The following is a 20,802-nucleotide window of genomic DNA, read 5'->3' as shown; positions in this document are numbered from 1 at the left end:
TTAGTTTAAAATTAAACATAAAAATTGAAACCTTTATTCTTACATCTCAAGGTAAATGCTATTTTTATTTGTATGAATAACCTAAAAACTGTAGAATCATTGTGGAATTACTTTATGTAGATTCAACTGGTTCTTTTATTTTAAATTCTTAAAAATTGCTTATTTATTGTCTTTTTTGTTATGTTGCTTTTCTAAACACGATCTTATTTTGAAGGAAATGTTTCATATCATATAATTGCTGATGCTCTTGGAAGTATTTATTTAAACAAATGTATTTTTAATTCCCTTTAAAATATCCAAGAATCCAAAATAATACATTACAACACATTTAATGTATATTTAAAAACAAACAAACAAACAAAAAGCAAGATTGTGAGTGGCCTATATTCGCTGTCACACCATTTCCGGTCGTGAGGACTCCTCACTTCCTCCTGCTCTGTGTTAGCATACTTTAACCAGAGCTTTCTCTGTGTAACAGAACAAATATCCCCCAATTACTATTTATAATCCATATAGTTTGAATTAATAACATTCAGTCCTTCAGGCTATGTGAGTTACAAAGATGAACACGAGGGATAATAGTAAACTTGAATCAAATGTGTCGAATTTTTAAAACATTTTTGGGATCCGTCTCATTGGTGCCATCTAGTGGTTACAGGTCAGAACGACACTGCTTGAGACTCGTTTGTAGGAAAGAAAGGTTTGTAACCTGACTTTGCTCTTCAAAAAGCTTTATGCAAATTGCATACTTATATTTATTCAAATCCATTAAAATATATATATTCTTAATGTTGGCTATTTAATATAATGCCTTTGAATTTTAAAGCTTGTCATTCAAATTGCAGACTTGTCCAGTTATTTTCATTTAAGGCCCGCCTAAATTTAGATTAAATGCCTTTTTTTTCACCTTGACTTTTCACTTTAATTTGGTCAGATGTTTTACACACTACTTATTGTTTGTTGGATGTTTTTAAGGGTTATGAATCTTCTGACACAAAAGGTTTATTTTTGTGTAAACCTTTTTTGTTATTTAGACTAAATTGTATTTATTTATTTTAATTGTTTGGATAAATTTTTTGTTGGACTGGATAGGAAAGAAGAAGACAGTTTTTTTGTCTAAAATGTATGTCTTTTGCAGCATTTAGACATCCTTTTTTTGGTTAGAGTATATGAATGTTTTTATCTTTTTTTTTCCAAGTATTTTTTTTTCTCCTAGACAGTGGAAGTACCACTGTTTTCTGCTATTATATCAATACCAGTTTCTTTTTCATTTAAGACATTTTTAAAAGAACATAATTTTGTAATTAACAAACTATCTTTCGACATTCTCACACTTAAATTTGATGCCTTTAAAATCTGAATTAATCACTTAAAAAAATTCTCACTAAGTTTTAACTACTAATTGTTTGATTATAGAGCTCTCGCTCTTAAATGTGTTACAAGTTCTCAAATTTACTATTTATTTTATTTCTGTATTATTTTTTATTGCAAGACAATTTATTTTTTCAGTCTGCCAATTATAAATTGTGTAAATGTGTTGTAACTTTTTCCACCTGACTTTCTTTTTGTAACGCTGGTACTTGTAAACCAAACAAGTTGTATAAATGGTCATCATCTGTCCACCAGACTTCCTTAAACTTTCTTGGAGTCTGAAACTGGACATAAGATTAGAAGGTGACCGAGGCATGGAGGGGCTGGCCATGAGGTGGGTGGAGCTGCCTTCATGCTCTCCAGCTCTCTCTATATATGTTACTCAGAGCCCTCTGGGTCCTGATACAGTCTGTCAGCAACATGCCAGCCAAGCCTGCACCCATCAAGAAATCTGCAGCCAAGAAAGCTGCAGAGAAGGCACCTGAGCCCGCTCCGGAGCCCGAGCCCACTCCTGTAGAGGCTCCACCAGCTGAGGCTCCTCCATCGTCTGAGACCCCGGCGGAAGCAGCTCCAGCCGCTGAGGGGGAAACGCCTCCAGCTGCCCCAGCAGAGGAAACCCCAGCGGATCAGGGAAGTGCTCCAGGTATTGAAAAGATGACTGAGGAAAAGCCTCACTCAACCAACTCAAATAGACTTTAATTCAGAAACCCATTGAAGCTATTATTGACATTTTTCAAGAAACATATAAATCTGTCATAATGGTTCTGTCAGAGGACTCTTAAAAAATCAAACAATTTATCATTAAAAAGACAAAACAGTTTAAAATAATTAGTATATTTTAATTCAATGTCTCATTTTGAACATCAAGCTTCTAATACCAATTCAAAACCTAAAACAGTTTCATTATTTATGTTTGATGCAGAAGTTCTAATAAAGTTTTAATATAATAAGTAATGTTGTTAAACTGCAGCTTTCTAGAAAACACAGCTCCTTTTCTGCTAATGTTACCCCCTTTGGGTGAAGTCAAAGGTCAGACAGCAGCTGAGGGCAGGATGACTTCTTAAAAGATATAAATTAAATTCAAAAATTTCTGACTCAAAATGAAGTCTGTGTCCAAACTGAAATGAGAGATGAAATGGAACCTCTGGGGGTCTGAGTCCAAGTCAAACTCTGGACAGTCGTGTCTGCACATTCATCTACTGTGACGTTCCACGTGACTTTGAGGGTCATTTGTTTACGGAAGTACCTTTTCCTTCTTTTATGCATGCAGAAAAATGGATCCCCTGACTGTTGATCGAATAATTAAATCTGCCAACCTTTATGTCCTGTTCAAAGAGTTAAACCCACTGCGATCCACATACAGGGGCTTTTATCATATGCATGCCTGCTGTGCACTGCCATGCTGTTTGTGTTGAAGCCTTAAAGCTCAAAATTTTACCAGAAAAGACTCCAAATTTGCTTTAGTGCTGATTATCTTAGCAAAACTGATCAATCGCTTGCATGGTTAAGGTCACTAACTAGCCTCTGTGATGGCGTTTTAATGCTAGCTACAGCTCCCGCCTCTGAAGACGGCGCAGCCGCTGCAGCTCCAGAAGCTCCTGCAGACGGTAACCGCAAATCACCACACGTAAACTGAAATATGTTATCCTGAAACCATGAAAAATGTTGAAAGCTCCTTAAAAAAATACATAATATTTGTGTGAAAAGTCTCCCTCCTGTTTCACAACAGCTGCTCCAGCTGTGGTCGAGGAGCCGCCCAAGGCCCCCACACCTCCTCCTCCTGCAGGTAACACCTCTGTTCTGCTCAGGTGGATTAAGCTAATATCAAAAAGAGACATTTTTTCTGGGACTAAAATGTTTAAATTGATCGATTTGACAACATTTTTAAGAATTTGGTACTGTTTTTTGCTCAATTATAAAATATATAAATATTAGGCTTGCACAATACTTAATAATACTTTTTTTAAATAATTTATCGTCATCGCAATATCAACCTGTGCAATACATGTATCGAAAAAGACAGCATAAATTGCAATATTACCATAAATGTTTACACATGAAAAAGCAATCTTATGGTAGCTTGACGTATTTAACAAATTACATTTTTTGCATTTGACCAATCAAATTTTGTGTTAGATACTCACCTCCTATGTAGACGTGGGTCATTTGGGGGATAATTTAAGTTCTTTTGAATTTATTTAAATAAAATGGTTACAATTCATATCATTATTGAGATATTGATCACTAATATTGCAAGAATTGTGCTGCCCTAATATATTATCTTAACCCTTGATTGTTTCAAACATATATAGTTTTAACTCCACAAGGAGTACTGGAACAGACAAGTATTACATTTGTATTTTCCACTGATGGTACTTTGTAATGTCTCCATCTGTTGAAGTCCCCACCAGTGCCCCTCTGGATGTTTCCGTGCATGATGTCAATGACTCCAGCCTCACCATTAAGTGGCAAACACCGGAGACCATCGGAGATTCCGGGTTGAATGGTTACACCGTGGAGTACTGCAAAGATGGATGTAAGTGGAAGAGAAAAAGAGCGAGCACCTGTCTTCAGAGCGTCCGCAGGGTTAAGGACCCATAGCGGGGTCCAGGCCGTATTTGGCGTGCACCAGATCACTGGCTGTCGCTGTTTGCCCCGACACCGCTTTTAGAAGTGCTCATCTGCTCGAATGACAGGACGCCTTCTAGGATTTCATCATGGTGGCCCTTAGTGTTCTTCTTATGGTCAGGTTGTTTGTAAACTAGTGTCAGCAGGTGATAAACCATTTACCACATCAAGAAAAGGGATGATCTATATCTGTGATCAAAAGGAAATAAATAAACTCACTGTAACATGGATATTTGTTTGCTTCACAGCAACAGACTGGGTTGTGGCAAACGAGGAGCCGACCCAAGCAAACCTCTTTTGCATCAAGAACCTGACGACTGGAGACCTGCTTCACGTCCGCGTGGTGGCCGTAAACCCTGGCGGCCGTAGCGAGGCCGGGACACTCCCACAGCCCGTGCCCATCCGAGAGGTCGTCGGTGAGCGGTAGACGTTTAAACTCTCTCCACACCAAGCAGTTGTTGATAAGAGGAGCTGCTTCTTTATGTCTTTTTTTTCTGGTAAAACGCCAACTTTTTGCAGCGTCTGTCAAGAGCCTTCTGTTAGCTGTGACTTATGACCTATCCTCAAAATACTCTCGGTGTAAGATCAACGGTGGAGGCGGTTCAAATGCCAGCCCTGGATGGAGTTTACAGATGTGTGCATGTAAATCTTGAAGGTGGTGACAGGTGCTTTCATTGGCTGTAAGTCAATCTTTCACTTGGATGTCTTCAGATGTGACTGCACGTTTCAGCACAGACCGGCCCTTCATTGTTGATTAAGGAGTTTTGATTTAGCGGTTTTAATTTAGAAAATCAACAGCAGCAGCTCTCCTATTCCTTGACCTCAAACTCTGCCTACGTTCACACCAGGCATATGAGGAGCGTTCAAGAACAAGTTGAGTGCACTCTTACCATACAATGTTTAAACTAGACCAGGGGTAGGGAACTAAGGCCTTTTTACATATTGATAATCCTTATTAATGCTTTATTTTCTCTGTTATTATGGAGTCTATCTATAAGTGTTGCACTACAAATACATCAACCTTTGCTTAGGTGAAGAAAGTTATTCTGAATTAATCTGATTTTAGAAGATTTTGCTGTTTTCTGTCTTTTGTGTGTGTGACAATCATTTTAACAATCAATCCAACACCACATGAACGCAGCCTTTCTCTAAGTTTATATTTTCCCTGAGGAACATAAACTTATTGGTGCAATTGAGACAAAATGAGAACAAAAAGTCACAATTTTGAAGTAAAAATTCCAAAACATTTAGTTTAAAACTGTACATATTATTTTCAATCCAAATTAAAGCTAGTTTTTGTCCAGATTGTGTATTATTTCTTTCTTTTATGAGATGGATAACCAAATATCTGCTCTTGGTCTGGCCCTTCTGCTAAATTTTAGAGCCATTTTGGCCGACGAGTCACTAGATTGTCGTTACCAGATACTAGCGCATGTACTCCCAGTTGGAAGAGGCTCGGTGAGAAATGTTGAAGCGGTGCAAATCTTGTCTCTATTCCGATATATGAAAGACTTGGTGTCATATAATTCCGACCAAGCACAAACCACTATTACTAATTTCTCCTTCATGATCAATTTTCAAACAGTTGGGATTTTCGTGAATTAAAAAGGACGTCATCCATACATCACTACCAAATCTGAGCCCGTTTGGTCAAAGTTTAACTTTCAACACGTGTGCAATGGCTGCACGTTTGTGAGTAATAAATAAAAACTTGCAGAGCTGCACGTAAACAATAGTTTTGAAAACCCAAAATGTCCATTTACTTTTTAGCTGACTCTAAAACTAAAACATTTATTTATTTCAGTATTAACTCAAAAAAAATTTTTTTTTTAGATTTGAAATATTTTTCTTTTAAACGTTTACTATAAACCCTGTAAATCGTTATTGTTGCCTGAAAACCAAACTGACAACAAACACAATTTGACTTTATTTATTTGTACATCAGCACTTTATTAAAAAAATTAAATAAATGCAAGCTTTATTTCTTAACGATAGTTTGTAAAAATTAATAAATTAGGAAAATATATGACCGACTGACTTTATATTTACCTTTTAGCTATAAAGATAAAAAACACAAAGTTAAAAAATATTAAAACCAATTTTGTTGGCACCTAAAAGACACTGGGGAAATAGGGGGTCAGCCAGTCATCTGAATGTCTGAGCACATTTCCTGCTTGGGTTTGAACTGCTGTGAGCAAACAGGTGAGAAATGCGGTCAAGAAAACAGACCTGCTGGTCAACTGAGGGAAGTGAAACATTATCCTAATTGGTGGATCCTGGTTGGCTTGTTGTGGGTGAATTTAGCTGCGTGTTGCTTTTGCTAAAGACGCTGTGTCCTACACGCACTGAAAACCCCCACGCTCCCCTCAAAGACACTTTATCCAGAGACAAAGACAGCTTACGCACTGGTAGCAGGAGGCCTTTAGCTGCCTGCTGAATGTTGTGGTTGCAGCAGCATGTCCGAGCATTGCTGGCAGGTTTGTTGATTAGCAGGGATTAGTGTTTGAGCCAAATCTGGAGGCAGACCTGATCTTCCTGGGAAATGATGGCTCCACGGGCCGGATCCCAGCTTGACCAGCAATGATACTGTGACAAATGGATGGACAGGGGTGATAACACACACAGTAGAAAACAAAGAAAGTGAGGGTAGCGTGATTGGCAGATGGACAGGAAGTTGATGGGGTGTGAGCTATGAGGACATATTGGATGGATGAGGGAAACAGCAGCAAGTCGGGTTTTATATATCTTTTAAGCCTTTGAGGCTTTTGAAACATTTGCTGCTCGAGCAAAAACATGCAAGCGACGCTGCACCTGATACGTGGCACTCGGCCTGAATGAAACTCCGACATGGTGACTGTGTGGATGTTGCTGAAAGTTCCATTTGTGATGCAATTTCATCCACGTCTTTTTAATCACAGCGGAGCATTCCAGGGGTTGTTTGAGCTGACTCTAAACGCTGATCAGATGGATGACATCTTCACTCTGGAGGGGCTCCTCTAAGACTTATGTCATCAGAGCTATTTTTAGGAAGTGCTGGATGTTGGTTTTTCTTCTTTAGCCTTTGCCTGCCCAGATACTGTACTTTTATACATTCAAAATATTTATCACTGAAACTTAGCACCAATTATTTTGACTGCATTGTAAAATACACAAGTTTAAAGCCCCACTTCAATGAAAATAATGTTTTTGGTGTTTTTAACATGTTCTTGTGGCATTTTCTCATGATGGAGGACATATATGTAAAATAATGAAAGATGAAAACTTATTTTTTAAGTATTTCTTTATTTAAATCGTGATGGCTCAGAAGCAGATGAAAATCTGTGCTTTAAAAGAGCTGGTGTTTGTGAGGCAGCAACTGTTTGTTAGCTCCCTGCTCCACTCTGATTCTAAATCCTCCACTTGCAGACCAATAGATCCATTAACGTGTTAATTTTCCTCCTATGAGCTGCCATCTACAGCTGCAAAGCTCTGATATTGCTTGCTGTTTTTTGCTACGCTAATGTTAGCTTGGGCTAATGAGGTGCTACAAGCTAGAGGGAGAGAGTGTAAACAGAGGAATGCTGGGAAATTTAAGCTAACTTCTGCAGCTACAGTCCTTCCCACAACTCAGAGGTGACTAATGAACTCCTGCTAAACAGCAGAAAGAAACCATGTCATTAAAAATGACACAGGCTTTTTTAGTCTTTTTTTAAAAAAACAACAACTGCATAATAATTATGGATCTAAAAAAAAAAAAAAAAAACACTGGGAACAATTTCACAATGTAGATGGAGTGGGACTTTAAGTGCTAACAATATAAAGTGAACAAAAAATAAGTAAATTGAAGTTAACAATTTATGGGGCCTTGTGACAAGCTAATGGTAATAGATGAAAGGATGCTAGCAGGTCACAAGGGTCTCCTGGTTGGAACCCTCACAATCTGTTATGTTTAGTTAGACCCATCCGTGACACAGAGAAGGCTCATCTGTCACCTCTGTTGTCCTAATACCCTCAGCTCTGTAAGGATAAGTCATTAATTCTCCAAGATAGAGATAAGATAAAGTAAAGGAGAGACATACCCATCTAGAGGATAGACTGAACTCCTTCCTAGCTGGTTTAGGCTCATTGGTAAATGCCAGTCTCACTCACCAAGAAGAGAGGAAACAGAATACAAATGTGGAACAATTTGGTATTAACAAAAAGCAACTCGTCTTAAAATGATTCTCTTTTTCAAATGCAACAAACAACTTGACATTCCTCCTCTCCTTGGGGCTTAAAGATCAAACGATGAATCGAGTTCTCGTCCTACGATCCAACCAGAGCAATGTGTCTGAGGCAGAATCGAATTGACCTTTACCATTAAAAAGTCATTTCAAAATGAGATAAATACCATTTGGATTGAGACTTAGTGTTTTACTATAATGTAAAAATGTGCCATCACAGCAGAAAAACACATGTGATGACAATAAAAAAAGATCATCATTACAGTGAAATGTGTGGAAACACGGAATTTGTCAAAGACGTTAATATACAGTATGCCATTAATTATTGTTTATTTGTTTGTTAGTACGTATATTTAATTTACTCTTTATTTTGCAAGAAACACAAGGACTCTGGAAAACTTCACCAGTACGACTAGTTGTAGTTTTGGCCAAAGATGTTCTGAATTGATCTTAGGTGACTGAATTGGATCGTTCTAATGAACCAAAATCAAACCAGAACCCATAAATATCGAATTGAATCAATTCGTTGTTAAAATGAATCGTTACACTCCATCCTCTCAGCAACCGTTAATAAAAACCAAGCGGAGAAATGTTTTTTATCTTCATCCAGCTGACAACTTTCCCACTGACTAGATTTGCTGAACTTCCATTCACACTTTTTCTTCTTTGGCAAAAGTTTAATTCAACTTTTCCCCATCTCCCATATGTTTCTCCAGGACAGTTTTTCTTTCCATCTCATCTGCTGACTTTGTGTCACCTGAAAAAGGTGCTTTTGCACATGTTGGAACCTCTTTTTGCTTTTAAATTTCCTCTGCAGTCAGCTTTGTCTTGTCAGCTGCAGATTCTATGCATCACGACTGCTGAGGGGAGTTTGAACCAAAGTCATCGTGTCCGTGCTGCACCTGTCCAACATCTCTGTGTCTAAGAGCTGCTTGAACCCAGTGTCCTAATTCCTTTGGCTTTCTCTTCCTGCAGAAACTTTAGCAGCTTTATACACTGGAACAAGCTGTACACATGGTGGATTCCAGAGTCTACTGTGTCTGTTAACATTGTACTTAAAACATAGAGCTGATCCTTTATTTTTATGTATGCACCTTTATTGCATCTGCTGCCATGTGAATCTGACCTGATCATCAGCTGTTTTGGATTTTGTTTGGCAAATTATTCAGGATGGAAATCACATACTCAGCTCTTCTAGTCCTCTCACAAATCCATGTTCCTTACCAATGTGACACCATTTAAAGGGTAACTAAACAGACTTTCTCACAAAGTAAAGTTCAATGGTAAAAGCTATTGTTATAAGGTCAAAATATGATACCAGACAATTTTTTTTTTTTACTTTTTATGGGATTTTTAGATACAAAAAGGAGAAATTGCAAAGTCCAGTCATCGATCTGATCTCTAGTATGATTTTTTTTATGAATTTGTACATAATGAGAGTCATCCTTGATTATAAAAAGTGATGTACATATAAATTAGATTGTATGCTTCATAATAATATGAGAAACTGACATTATACACAAAATGATAACCTTAGGTTGTGTCAATAAATGGAGATCTGTTTGGTTTTTTTTTTTTGCTTCCTTATGTTATATAAGGAAAAAAAGTTGTGTTATCATTTGTTGGTTGTCTTGATTCTTTTTCCCAGAATTACATTTTTCAGAGTAAAAATATGATTTAAAAACAAGTACACTCATTTTTGGACAATAGACAACATGTTGTACTTATTGCATCTTAACTGTGTCATTTATACAGAAACAATACTAACATTTCTGTCTTAGGCTGTATATGTTCAATGTTTTACCTTCTAAATATGTTTTACTCAATTTTGCAGACCGGCCAAAGATCCGCCTGCCTCGGATTCTTAGATCCCGCTATGTGAAGAAAGTCGGAGAGCAGATCAACCTCGTCATCCCATTTATTGTAAGCTGTTGCACATGCAACACCAACGTTGTTTGGTGTTTAAATGTATATCCATATGAATTTATGAGGAAAATATGAGGTTTTACATAACTAAATAGATGTTTTGACTTTTCCTCTAATCAGGGAAAGCCCAAGCCTGTGGTGTCCTGGTTGAAGGACGGTCAGCCTTTGGACACAAAGAGAGTGAACATCAGGAACAGTGACAGGGACAGCATCCTGTTCATCCGCGGTGCACAGAGGGAGGACTCTGGGGTTTATGAGATGTCTGTGAAAGTGGATAGCTTTGAGGACAAAGCTCCCATCACTCTCCAGATCGTTGGTGAGTTAAATGCTGACCTGATTTATTGTGGATTGCGTGCAACAATATTGCATGGATACATATAAAAAGAAAACTGTGTTGCATCAGAATATGATGACTTTTTCACTTTTAGACTAAAACAGAGATGCTTGCTCACTTGAAATTTTAACTCTTGAAATAGGAAGTAAAGTTTTAAAGATTTAAGTTTCTATCTTGTTTTGTTGAGTATGACAGTTACGCTTTAAATATTTTGAAACACTCGCCACATGAGCATGTGCTGAATGGAATTGTTTTTTGCTGATAACATTTGTTTTTGTTGTTTTTAACATGTTCTTATAGCATTTTTCTCATGATAGAGGACATATATTACCAGAATTAAGATTAAAACTGCATTTCTGAGTATTTCTTTTTTCAGGCCAGATGAAATGAATATTTGTTTTGACATAGAAACTGCAATTCGAAGTCTAAAAGCTCCCTGCTCTGCTGCATTCTAATGCATCCACTTGCTGACTAACAGATCCATGTATGTTTTTGTTTTCCTCGTTCGAGCTGGTATCCGGCTCCAAAATGTATGGCTGAACAGCTCAGATATTGCTACTATTTTATTTATTTTGCAATGGAGGCTGTAAGTTAGCAGGACAGCGTTTAAAGAGGTGGATGACGGGAAGTGGGGCCAGGCTTCAACTCCTCCTGCTCTGCAGAAACCGTGTCACTGTTTTTTTTTTTATTATTATCATGGCCTAAAACAGCATAATCATAATTAAAAGAGCACTGTGAACAGTTTTACAACAGATCAAAAGATGATCGGTGTGGGACTTTAAATTAAATTCTAAACCAACTGTGCTTGTTTCTATGATCTTGCCAAACTGCTCTTCACTGTGCATTTGATCATGAACTGGTATCTTGAACATGATGGAGGGGATACAGAGTAGGAGTGTGTTGCTAACAGAGATGTGTCTTCTCAGACCTGCCTGGCCCTCCCACCAGTGTGAAACTGGTGGATAGCTGGGGCTTCAACGCCGCTTTGGAATGGACTCCTCCCAAGGACAACGGCAACACAGACATCACGGGATACACTGTTCAGAAAGCAGACAAGAAGACTGGGGTATATCCGTCTCGCCATAAACGTCACAGAACAAGCAACCATGACAGCCAAAGTACTGGAAATGGGCTGAAACTTAATTTAGGCGGAAATGCTGAAGCGCTGCGTGGAATGCATGACTCAGCGTTAATCTTATCAGTTGTGAGCTGAACTAATAGTTCTCCAAATTACATTATTTTATTTAAAAAGTTTTTGATTCAGTTCAGCCCTTTTTTTGGCTTACTTGACTGTATTAATTAAGATCTGCTTACAAATTAAATTAATTTGATTTAACTGAACTGTCTTTAGGTCCCAACCACTGTTTTTTTGCAGATTTAAGATCTGGACTTGATCTCTACAGTAACTCTCCTGCTTTCAACTCTTTCTATGTTTTCACGGCTTGTTGTTGATATTGGGATTTTTATGATGTTGTAGACGCCAGACAGAAATGGTCAATTTTTTCTTCAAAAATACTTTTAAGAAATAGCTTTTTTTTGTTCCCGTGTTTGATTCATGCTGAACTATGGAGCTAAAACAAAAAAAGATATGGTTTTTCTAATGGGTATACTCACAGAACTCTTGTGATCTTTAAATATGTGTTTCATGGAGTTTAGAAAAAAAAAGTTAATGGATTGTTTTTAAAATCTTAAGGAAAATCTGTACAGCACAGCATCATTTGCAGGTTATGCTGCACCACCCTGAGGTCTTTTGTTCTGTCACCACCTGCAGGATTGGTTCACTGTGCTGGAACACTACCACAGGCTAACCGCCACCGTCTCGGACCTCGTCATGGGGAACTCGTACTGCTTCAGAGTTTTTGCTGAGAACCAAGTGGGCATCAGCGAGCAGGGCACTGTCACCAAAGAAGCTGCTACAATTCAGAAAACAGGTGAGCTTCTTCAAACGCACAGTTTGCTGTTAAACTCTTTGATCAGCTAGTTTAGATACATAAGAGGACAAATAACACTCATGAATGAGCTGCAGATAGTAGGTGAGGGTCTGATGAGATTACTTTAAGAGAGAAAATGACCCTGGCTCTGCTTTAAACAAACGTAAGTGGGTAGCTCACTTGGCCAGTATTCAGAAACTGCTGAGAGAAATTTTAAGAGGCTGTGAAAGCATTATGACTGTTGGCAGAGTAGTGTTGCTTCACGTGTGTGTCTGTGTGTGTGAGGTGGTGAGGGGGTTATGTCAACCTTTGCCTCCTACCCTTTTAGAAATGTCACTGGTGGCTTGGCTCTGAGCCTGTGTTTGCTACAGGCTGTAAGATTTAAAGATGCACTCCTGTGAAAATGGATTTGTTGGTGTTTTTAGAAGGCTCCTGTGGCACTTTTCAGATGATGGATGGCATATGTAGAGAAAATTAAACATCTTTTTTAGGGTAAATCATGAATCAGGAGCAAAAATGTAATTGGAAAAGCTTGTAGTAGTGGTGTGGAAGCAACCACGAGCTCTCTTTTTCTCTCCATTCCGATGCATCCACTCGCATATAAAGGGATCCTTTACTCTCCTCGTCTGAGCTGGTATCTGGCTCAAACTGTACAGCTAGATAGTTCCAATATTGCTCACCATTTTTGTTGCACCGATACTGTTAGCTTTGGGTTGTGAGAAGCTATAAGCTAGCAGGAGAGCATGTTAACAGATGGGCTTACTCTGCACCAACTCAATTGTGAATTTCTGATAAACTACTGCTGCTCTGCAGAAACAATGTCCCAGACACCAGCTAAAAATAGCAGAATCCTAATTACAAAGACAGCTGGTGATGCTTGTCCACAGACAAATCCATCACAAAGCTCTGCTTTCCTCTACAAACTGTCAAACTGTTGAACTGGATTCACTTTAGGGTATCCCTGTTTTGTATGATAACAGGAATCCACTACAAACCTCCGGAGTACCAGGAGCGCGACTTCTCAGAGGCTCCCAAGTTCACCACCCCTCTCCTGGACCGAGCTGCCACTGTGGGATATACCACCAAGCTGCTGTGCTCTGTTCGGGGAAGTCCTAAGGTCAGTGAGGGGTGTCTTACACAGATCTATCTATCTATATATATGTATTTTTTAAGTTCAACTTAATGTATTTGAGTTGGAAAAATGGAGACTCCCAATAAAGATCACAGCTGAGGAGATCCAGCAGAGATGATGGGAAGGGCTTGCACTGGTATTTCCTTAAGTAGTTTCAGCATGTCTCACACTCTTTTTGGCAGCTGCTCCTCTGGTTAAACATATCTATACAGTTGTCCATCTAACTCAGACAGATTACATGGCAGAGGAGGAGAGAAATGTGCGAGTCACTTCCCTCTCTCTAAACAAGGCAGTAAAAGGAAATTGATCTTGTTTGATCACAAAATGTTGAAGAAAAACATGAATAGCAGTAATTAGCAAGTAATAGTGTATGGATAAATACAACTCCTGAGAAAAGGGTTTATTTAGATTTTATTGGAATTTGTTTGCCACATCAAATGGAGAAAGTTATGTATTTATACTCTACATAAGTGTTACTCTTTAGGTACTATCGTGCTTAAGCAAGCCTTTCTTAATTGTCCCAGAGGATAACAGCAGCTGTGTCAAAGCATATCCAGTGACCGTCTGAAGGGGAATATCACTTTCATTTTGGAGAAGCACATGCCTCCCGGCACTTGCATATAAAAGTCATGTATTTATATTATAGTCATACCCCGTCCTTGTTTTTAAAAAATACTTTCCCTTTATGTTAAATACTCCAAAATGGAAGTCTGAAACAGATTTGCTATTGACTTCAAAGTTTGCTGAAAATGTTTGACAGACAGACATGTTCCAGGCACTGATAAGCTGTCCTTTTGTCTCTGATAAAGTGCTGTTACATGGAAGGAAGTACACTGATTTAGGAGCTGAGAAAGAACATAAAAAGAGTCAGCGATAAGAGACTGAGCTTGATGCACTGCTATGTCCACATGGAGATAGCGCTATGTCAAAGAAAGTGCTATTTTTGTCTCCCAAACAGACTACAGGATCAGTGCATTTGACCAGTTTCTGTTTGTCTTGATTAGTGGTCAAAACATATGGAAAACCGTGTTTGCTCAGTAAGTTACTTGTTATTTAATTTGGTAAAAATAAACAGCTTTTTTGAAGATTCTACATTTGTTTTTTTCTTTTTTCTTTTTTCACTTAAGATCATTTTTTTGGATAGTTAAGGTAAATTGACTAATACATTTGGAAAATGACGGAGTAGGGAAACTTCTGGAACAATCATCATTCCCTATTCCAAGTTGAATCTCCACAAGGGAGGCACAGTTAGAAATAAATCTTTTAAATAAATAATAAACTTAAAAGTTTTGTAAAATGCTGATTTTTATTTGTAGACCATTCCAATGTATTTCTGGTGTTTTTAACGAGCTCTTGTGGCATTTTTCTCATGATGAAGGACATATTTAGTATATTTATACATAGACATATTTATTCAGTCAATGGCTGTAAGCCAGTCGGAGAGAGTGTAAACAAAGGGCTCATGGGAAATGAGAGAAGATGTGATTTTTTAATGAACTACAGCCGCTCTGCAGAAACTGTTATAGAAAACAACACAAGTTTTGAGTTTAGCCTAAAAAATTGCATATTAAAAATCAAAAGACTACTAGGGACGCTTTCAAAATAGATCTAAAGATAATTGGAGTGGGACTTTAGGAAGCTGATACTTTGTCATACTAGTCATTTTAAAGAGCAAACTAAATGTGTAGTTCAAGTAATAATTTGGTTGTTTTTGTGTCCTTTGTCGGTTTCAGCCAAAGATTGAGTGGTTGAAGAATCAGATGGTCATTGGCGATGACCCTAAGTTTCGTCAGATATCCAACCAGGGCATCTGCTCCCTGGAGATCAGGAAGCCCAGCAGCTTTGATGGTGGTGTGTACACCTGCCGAGCAAAGAACGAGCAAGGAGAGGCCACTGTTTCCTGCAAACTAGAAGTCAAACGTATGTTGGTTTATTTTTCTTCACAGTTTATTAGAAATCAAAAGATCGCTTGTATGTTTGTATTTTTTTGTGCAGTCTCTGCAAATGTCTATTTTTCACCAACAGAGGTTGTTATTCCAGAAGTTAATAAAGAAAAGGGCAAATAAATCAATGTTGGAATTTCTAGAGGTAAGAAAAAGGTTTCATTATTTTACAAATGTCCACATTACTGAGCTCCTTTAATGAGAAATTGCATTTCTAAGACAATAAATTCTGAATTATAATCACATTTTAATAAAACAAACAATAAAAAGGATTAAGAGATCAGAAAAAACGATGGTGCTCTTTTGTATATGTTTTATTAAGAGCTGGGAGGGAACCTGCCATGGCTTTATAATTCCAGCTCAACTGCTCTTGCAAACAGAGAAGTTGTGAACAGAGAAGTCATTTTGATGGCTCTCACCTACTCTGATTGTTAGCTTAAAGTTTTTATTAAAAAAAACATTGTTTTTATTTTTTTTAAGCCTGGGCAAAATCGTTCATTTTGTATGTTTAAGCATGCTGTAATAACTTTTATTATGAAAGTACACAGATTTACAGGTGTAATTTACAAACTCTTAAATACTTGTAACTGTACAATGTTTTCAATACCTGCACATCCTCTGCACTCTTCCTGTCTCTCCTGTCAGCATTTCTCTCCTTTGCACTTCATACAAATCCTGTTTATAGACGTGTTAATGTGGTAAAGATTATTGAACGATGCATCAAAATACCACATTTCATGTTTTTGTTTTTCTGTGAGTCTGGTTTTACTCACATAACAAGGCAATCCCACTGAGGGATCACTTCTCTAAATGCTTTAGTGGTGTGGCCTTTCAGATACTTCTAAGAGACTCTTTGTAACTGTTGACAAGAGAGACATCATTAAAGCTATTCAAATCTCTGATGAAGGACATCAAAAGGACAAAGGAGAATAGACATAACAGATCTACAACTTTTAGCTGAAAAAAGTTTATCTTTACAAGAGTTCAAACGTGTAAAATTATTAGTTTGCTTAAAAAAACTATCATTTAATCAGTGTTTCAGTTTATAAAAAAACTTGGGATTCAGTTGTTTTCACTTCACAGAATTAGTTCCGTTAAAGTCTCATTAAGTGTGGGAGAGGTGAGCTGCAGACACAGTTGTATGCTGGAACCATATGGTGGTTTAACCCCCCCAAACCAACCCCTTAATGCTGAGTGTCGACATTGCAGTAGGTCTCATTTTTTAGAGTCTTTTGTATGACTCGACCATGGACTTGAACTAAAGAACTACTCACTCATTCTACCACAAGGCCACTGAATGGGTCAGCTGAAGCAAAAAAGACATTTGAATCTGACCACCCGCAATCAGATACAGATATAAGAACTGTTGTTGGTTTTGTTGGTCGTTAAGTTCGACTAAGGTCACATGCTTTCCTAAATAAGCCTTTAAATTAGAGCTTTTGTGACAATTGGCCTCTAAAATGACACAGTACTGCCATCAAGCAATGCTGATGTAGTCCTGTCAGGCAAAATGAAAAGTTAGGCAGGTAGTGCCTTTGGGTGGGGAGGAGAGATGATGTCAGCGCAGCCTTCTACCGCCTCTAAAAATGACTCCAGATAATCTGACACACTGCCAAACTCTTCACATTACCATGAGCAGACAGGATAAGTGGAGCAAAGTGAGAAGAATAGAGAATGGGCTAAGAGGGCAGAAATCGAGTCGCGTCATTTCCAGTGGAAAGTACGCAGGAGATCTCACATATGTGCAAGCGCATGAAACCTCAAGTCAAACTGTTTTTCCTGTTTTAAGATGCCACATATAATTTATTTACTCAAACATTTATTTGCTGTGTCGGTTATTGCAAACTAATCCTTTTTTCTTATCTCTGTTATTAAAATGGTTAATGTAAGTAAGTAGTTTGGAAGCTAACAGGCTGTCGGTAAATTTGCTTACTAGTCAGAGATGGAACTTGCTGGCCTTTTTAAGTACAAAGCATAGATGAGGCTGGGGATTTGTGAGCTATAATTTACTCTGCCGCTTCGGTTTGGAAACGTTTCACTGTGACTCCTTTTACACATCACTATGAAGTTATTTCAGTTTATCTTTGATGTAAAGTAAATGTAGAACAGTGTTAAATAATAGTAAAGTTATCTGTCACTCCGTGACTGCAAAACACAAGGAACTATACTCTGTTTCTTGCAAACACTGAAACAACAATGTTTGAAGCCTTTAAGTAAATAAAGGCATGTTGCTCCAAGTTAATAAAAAAGTAAACTGCATCCACTGCTGCAAAAGTCTAAAACAAGTAGCAAATGCTTTAATCCAATGTGAACCAAGTTGTAATTTGTATTTTATTTTCCACTAGTGCATTCAAAGAACCACCACAAGCTCTGATCTTATGCTTAAAGGTGAGTTTGCATTTGTGTGTGATTGTGTAATGAATGGTCTTTGTGTTTTCAGTCTGGTCTGTATGTTCAAGAAATGTAGATTGTTTTTTTTTAATGTAGAAAACTGTTTAAATAATTGAATAGAAAAAATATCACTATTCATAAGTTTAATCTCTTTTTCAGTGTGCACAAATATGGGAGAAGATGCTTCGACTGGCTGTGCAGACCAGTGTACATAATGAAGAAAAGGACAGAATAACCCGACAGAATAGTTTTCTCCATCCACACATTCTTAGGAACAGCTCATACTTCATGAGAAGTGAGACACTTTTAGTCTTATATGCATGACTGTAAGAAGAAGAAGAAGAGTGGTTAATGTGTTAGGACATGTCATAATTCACAAGTAACCCAAGTGCAGTTTCCTCCTCACTGCAGCACATGGGAAATGCGGATCTCAGATAGCAGAAATGTTCAGGTTAAAGTCCCTCTCCAATCAATTTTTGATCTTTTGTCAAATTGTTCCCAACTGTCTTTTAATTAAGATTCTGATGTTTTTAGCTAAAATCAAAAACCTGTGTTATTTTCCAGGAAATCGTTTCTGGAGTAAACCTGACTCCACTTCCCGTCATCCATCTTTTTATACTTTCTCCCACTAGCTTACAGTTCCTCACATCCCCAACTTGACATTAGTGTTGCAACAAAAATGGGGAGCAATATCGAAGCTTTCGAGCAGTACAGTTTTGAGCCAGCTCGGATGAGGAAAATGAAGAAGTTCATGGATATATTTGTCTTTCAGAATGGAGCAGAGGAAGCTTGTGGCTTGCCGTAGTAGCTTCTGCGTCACACCGACAAGCTTTTTCCACAGGAACTTTTTCGTCTACTCCTGATTCACAATAAATTGAATAAAACAAGTACTCAGAAATATAATTTTAACTTTATTTATTAAACAGAAAAAATGCTGCAAGAACATTTTAAAAATGGCAACGACACAATTTTCTTTGGAGTGGGACTTTAAAGTTAAGGAAGACGATAATTTTGTTGTTACATGAGAAGATTGGTAATAGAAAGACGGTGAACGTAGTTTTCAGTCAGATCTAGGCCAGAAATTGCCATTTAGACTTTCAGTGTTCAGCATGCACCTCCACACACTGCTTCACTTTCAGAAAGTTCTCACATAGTGGAAAGTTTTGCGTTTTTGAAGGGATATTTCAGAGAAGCAGCCAGAACACAGAAAGACGGCAACAAGGTGTCTTCTCACGGAGCATGAAACTGCATTAACTCTTCCTCTTTTTTCATTATGTAAAACAAAATCTAATCCTGTCCATCACATCTGAATGATACATTATGTCGGTTGATAAATTTGATCTACCGCTAAATTTAGCACCTTTATTTTAGTGACTACTCGATTTTTATTGTAGTATAGATAAATATGCACTTCAAAATAAAACTCTAAACTACGCACAAGACTGTTGTGATTATTTTTCTCATCTTTCCAAATTTTGGTTCTTCAGATTATTTCATCATAAATATTATAAAAGTGTTCTTTTTTATATTTATATTGTGAGGATCTACACACATCTTTATTTTATTAATTGACACAACTTTTATCAGGTAATTGTTTAGACCAAAAATATTTACAATGTTAACCCCAAAAAAGGAAAACTAGCAGAAAACTAACAAAAACTGATCACTTACTGCTTATTTGTTAGTTAAATTGTATGCAGTATTTATATACCAATACTGCTTTTTGGCAGCCCCCGGCATGTCCTCAGCACAATTCTAGCTGAGTCACCAGTTCTCGAACGCTGCTGCTGCACAGACAAACAGATAAAGCTGCATTTTGTCAAAAAGTGTGCTCACTAAAGGACTGTCTGCTTTGAGCATTTCCATAAAGTCAACAACCAAGTGTTTGTAGTTTCATACAACCAAAACTAAGTCCAAGATTGTCCTTGTCGTTAGTTCAGTTTGGACTAAAAATGATCAATCAGACTCCAGCTCACAGGTTACTTCAGCAATTCTCCCTGTTTACAGTACCTTCCTGGTTCCTGCTGATTCTCAAGATTTGTTGTTGATTCTTTTGTACTGAGGTGACGCTGTGTTGGATCTGAGGGCTAAAATTAGGGTGAACAGTGTTTCCTGTAACTTCTTATATAGCTTGGCAGACTGGAATGCTTTGAATGCTTCGTCACAACTGTCCCCTCAAATTCCAAACAGCAGCATCACCAATCCTTTATAAATGTGTGCAACTTCCATTTTCCCTTACAGATGTTCATGATACACTTACCAAGAATCGTACGTTCCGTTTTCATGACGTCCCCTAAGATGGCCGCATGAGCCCCACGGGAACAGCAAGACACACCTATCCTTAAAATGCAGCCACTCTTCTCTACAACCCTCTCTGAGCCTGTAAATCATTCAATGCTCTCAACAACAAAAAGCAAAAGGGACTCACTGACAGTTTTAATTGAGAACTTGCATACTGGAGGTCAAGGCAGCTGATAGCGATATCTGAGGACTGATGGACCAGAACGTGTCTTTCATAGCTCTGGAAACCTTCTTCTACGGAGATTAAGAATGAAAAGCAGCTGTTTTATGGCAATGACTGGATACAACAGTCATCCATGCGGGAGATGATAGTGTGGCAGGATAGATTGCTGCAGGTGTGGCTGGGAGGCTAATTGCAGGCAGAGGCCTCTAGAGGCACTATAAAAAGAGTAGGGTGCTCACTGGTCGTCATGGGCATATTTTTTTAAATTATTATTATTTTATTTTATTATTACTGAGCATTGAATAAAATACAATTCAAACATCAAATTAGAACTCATACATTCATGGGCATCTTCTGGCCTCTGTCTGGGACCGCACCCTTCCTGTTGCGCACTTCCGGTTAGCCTCACGGGTAAAGTAACGGTGGCAGGCTGCCTATGGGAAGCTGTCAGCAGGCTTCACGTTGCTTCTGTTAATTTTT

At 37.9% G+C, this 20,802-nt stretch overlaps 1 protein-coding gene across 2 annotated transcripts; it reads left to right on the top strand.

The window, feature by feature from the left end:
• The first annotated feature begins 1,615 nt into the window (after positions 1-1,615).
• Positions 1,616-19,295, top strand: mybpha (myosin binding protein Ha). 2 transcript variants are annotated; one of them, XM_024293095.2, is made up of 14 exons: positions 1,616-2,014; positions 2,919-2,978; positions 3,101-3,157; positions 3,773-3,907; positions 4,248-4,415; positions 10,036-10,124; positions 10,248-10,443; positions 11,388-11,527; positions 12,233-12,392; positions 13,373-13,509; positions 15,258-15,444; positions 15,550-15,612; positions 17,813-17,855; positions 18,018-19,295. In XM_024293095.2, the coding sequence occupies exons 1-12, from the start codon at positions 1,747-1,749 to the stop codon at positions 15,588-15,590; spliced, it is 1,638 nt and encodes a 545-aa protein (XP_024148863.1). In that variant the 5' UTR covers positions 1,616-1,746; the 3' UTR covers positions 15,591-15,612; positions 17,813-17,855; positions 18,018-19,295. The 2 variants fall into 2 exon arrangements, with proteins under 2 accessions (XP_024148863.1, XP_024148864.1); XM_024293096.2 differs by lacking the exon at positions 2,919-2,978.
• Positions 19,296-20,802: the final 1,507 nt, after the last annotated feature.

This window comes from Oryzias melastigma, linkage group LG7 (genome assembly GCF_002922805.2).
Source record: "Oryzias melastigma strain HK-1 linkage group LG7, ASM292280v2, whole genome shotgun sequence".
NCBI lineage: Eukaryota > Metazoa > Chordata > Actinopteri > Beloniformes > Adrianichthyidae > Oryzias > Oryzias melastigma.
The sequence above is the reverse complement of the archived record's forward strand: the minus strand, read 5'-3'. Positions and strand labels throughout refer to the sequence as shown.

Bases quoted from the DNA above. Each gene is read 5' to 3' on its own strand.
- mybpha (XM_024293095.2), top strand. From the start codon at position 1,747: ATGTTACTCAGAGCCCTCTGGGTCCTGATACAGTCTGTCAGCAACATG. The intron at 10,125-10,247 runs GTAAGCTGTTGC...TCCTCTAATCAG, and splicing joins ACCTCGTCATCCCATTTATT to GGAAAGCCCAAGCCTGTGGT. The intron at 11,528-12,232 runs GTATATCCGTCT...CACCACCTGCAG, and splicing joins AAGCAGACAAGAAGACTGGG to GATTGGTTCACTGTGCTGGA.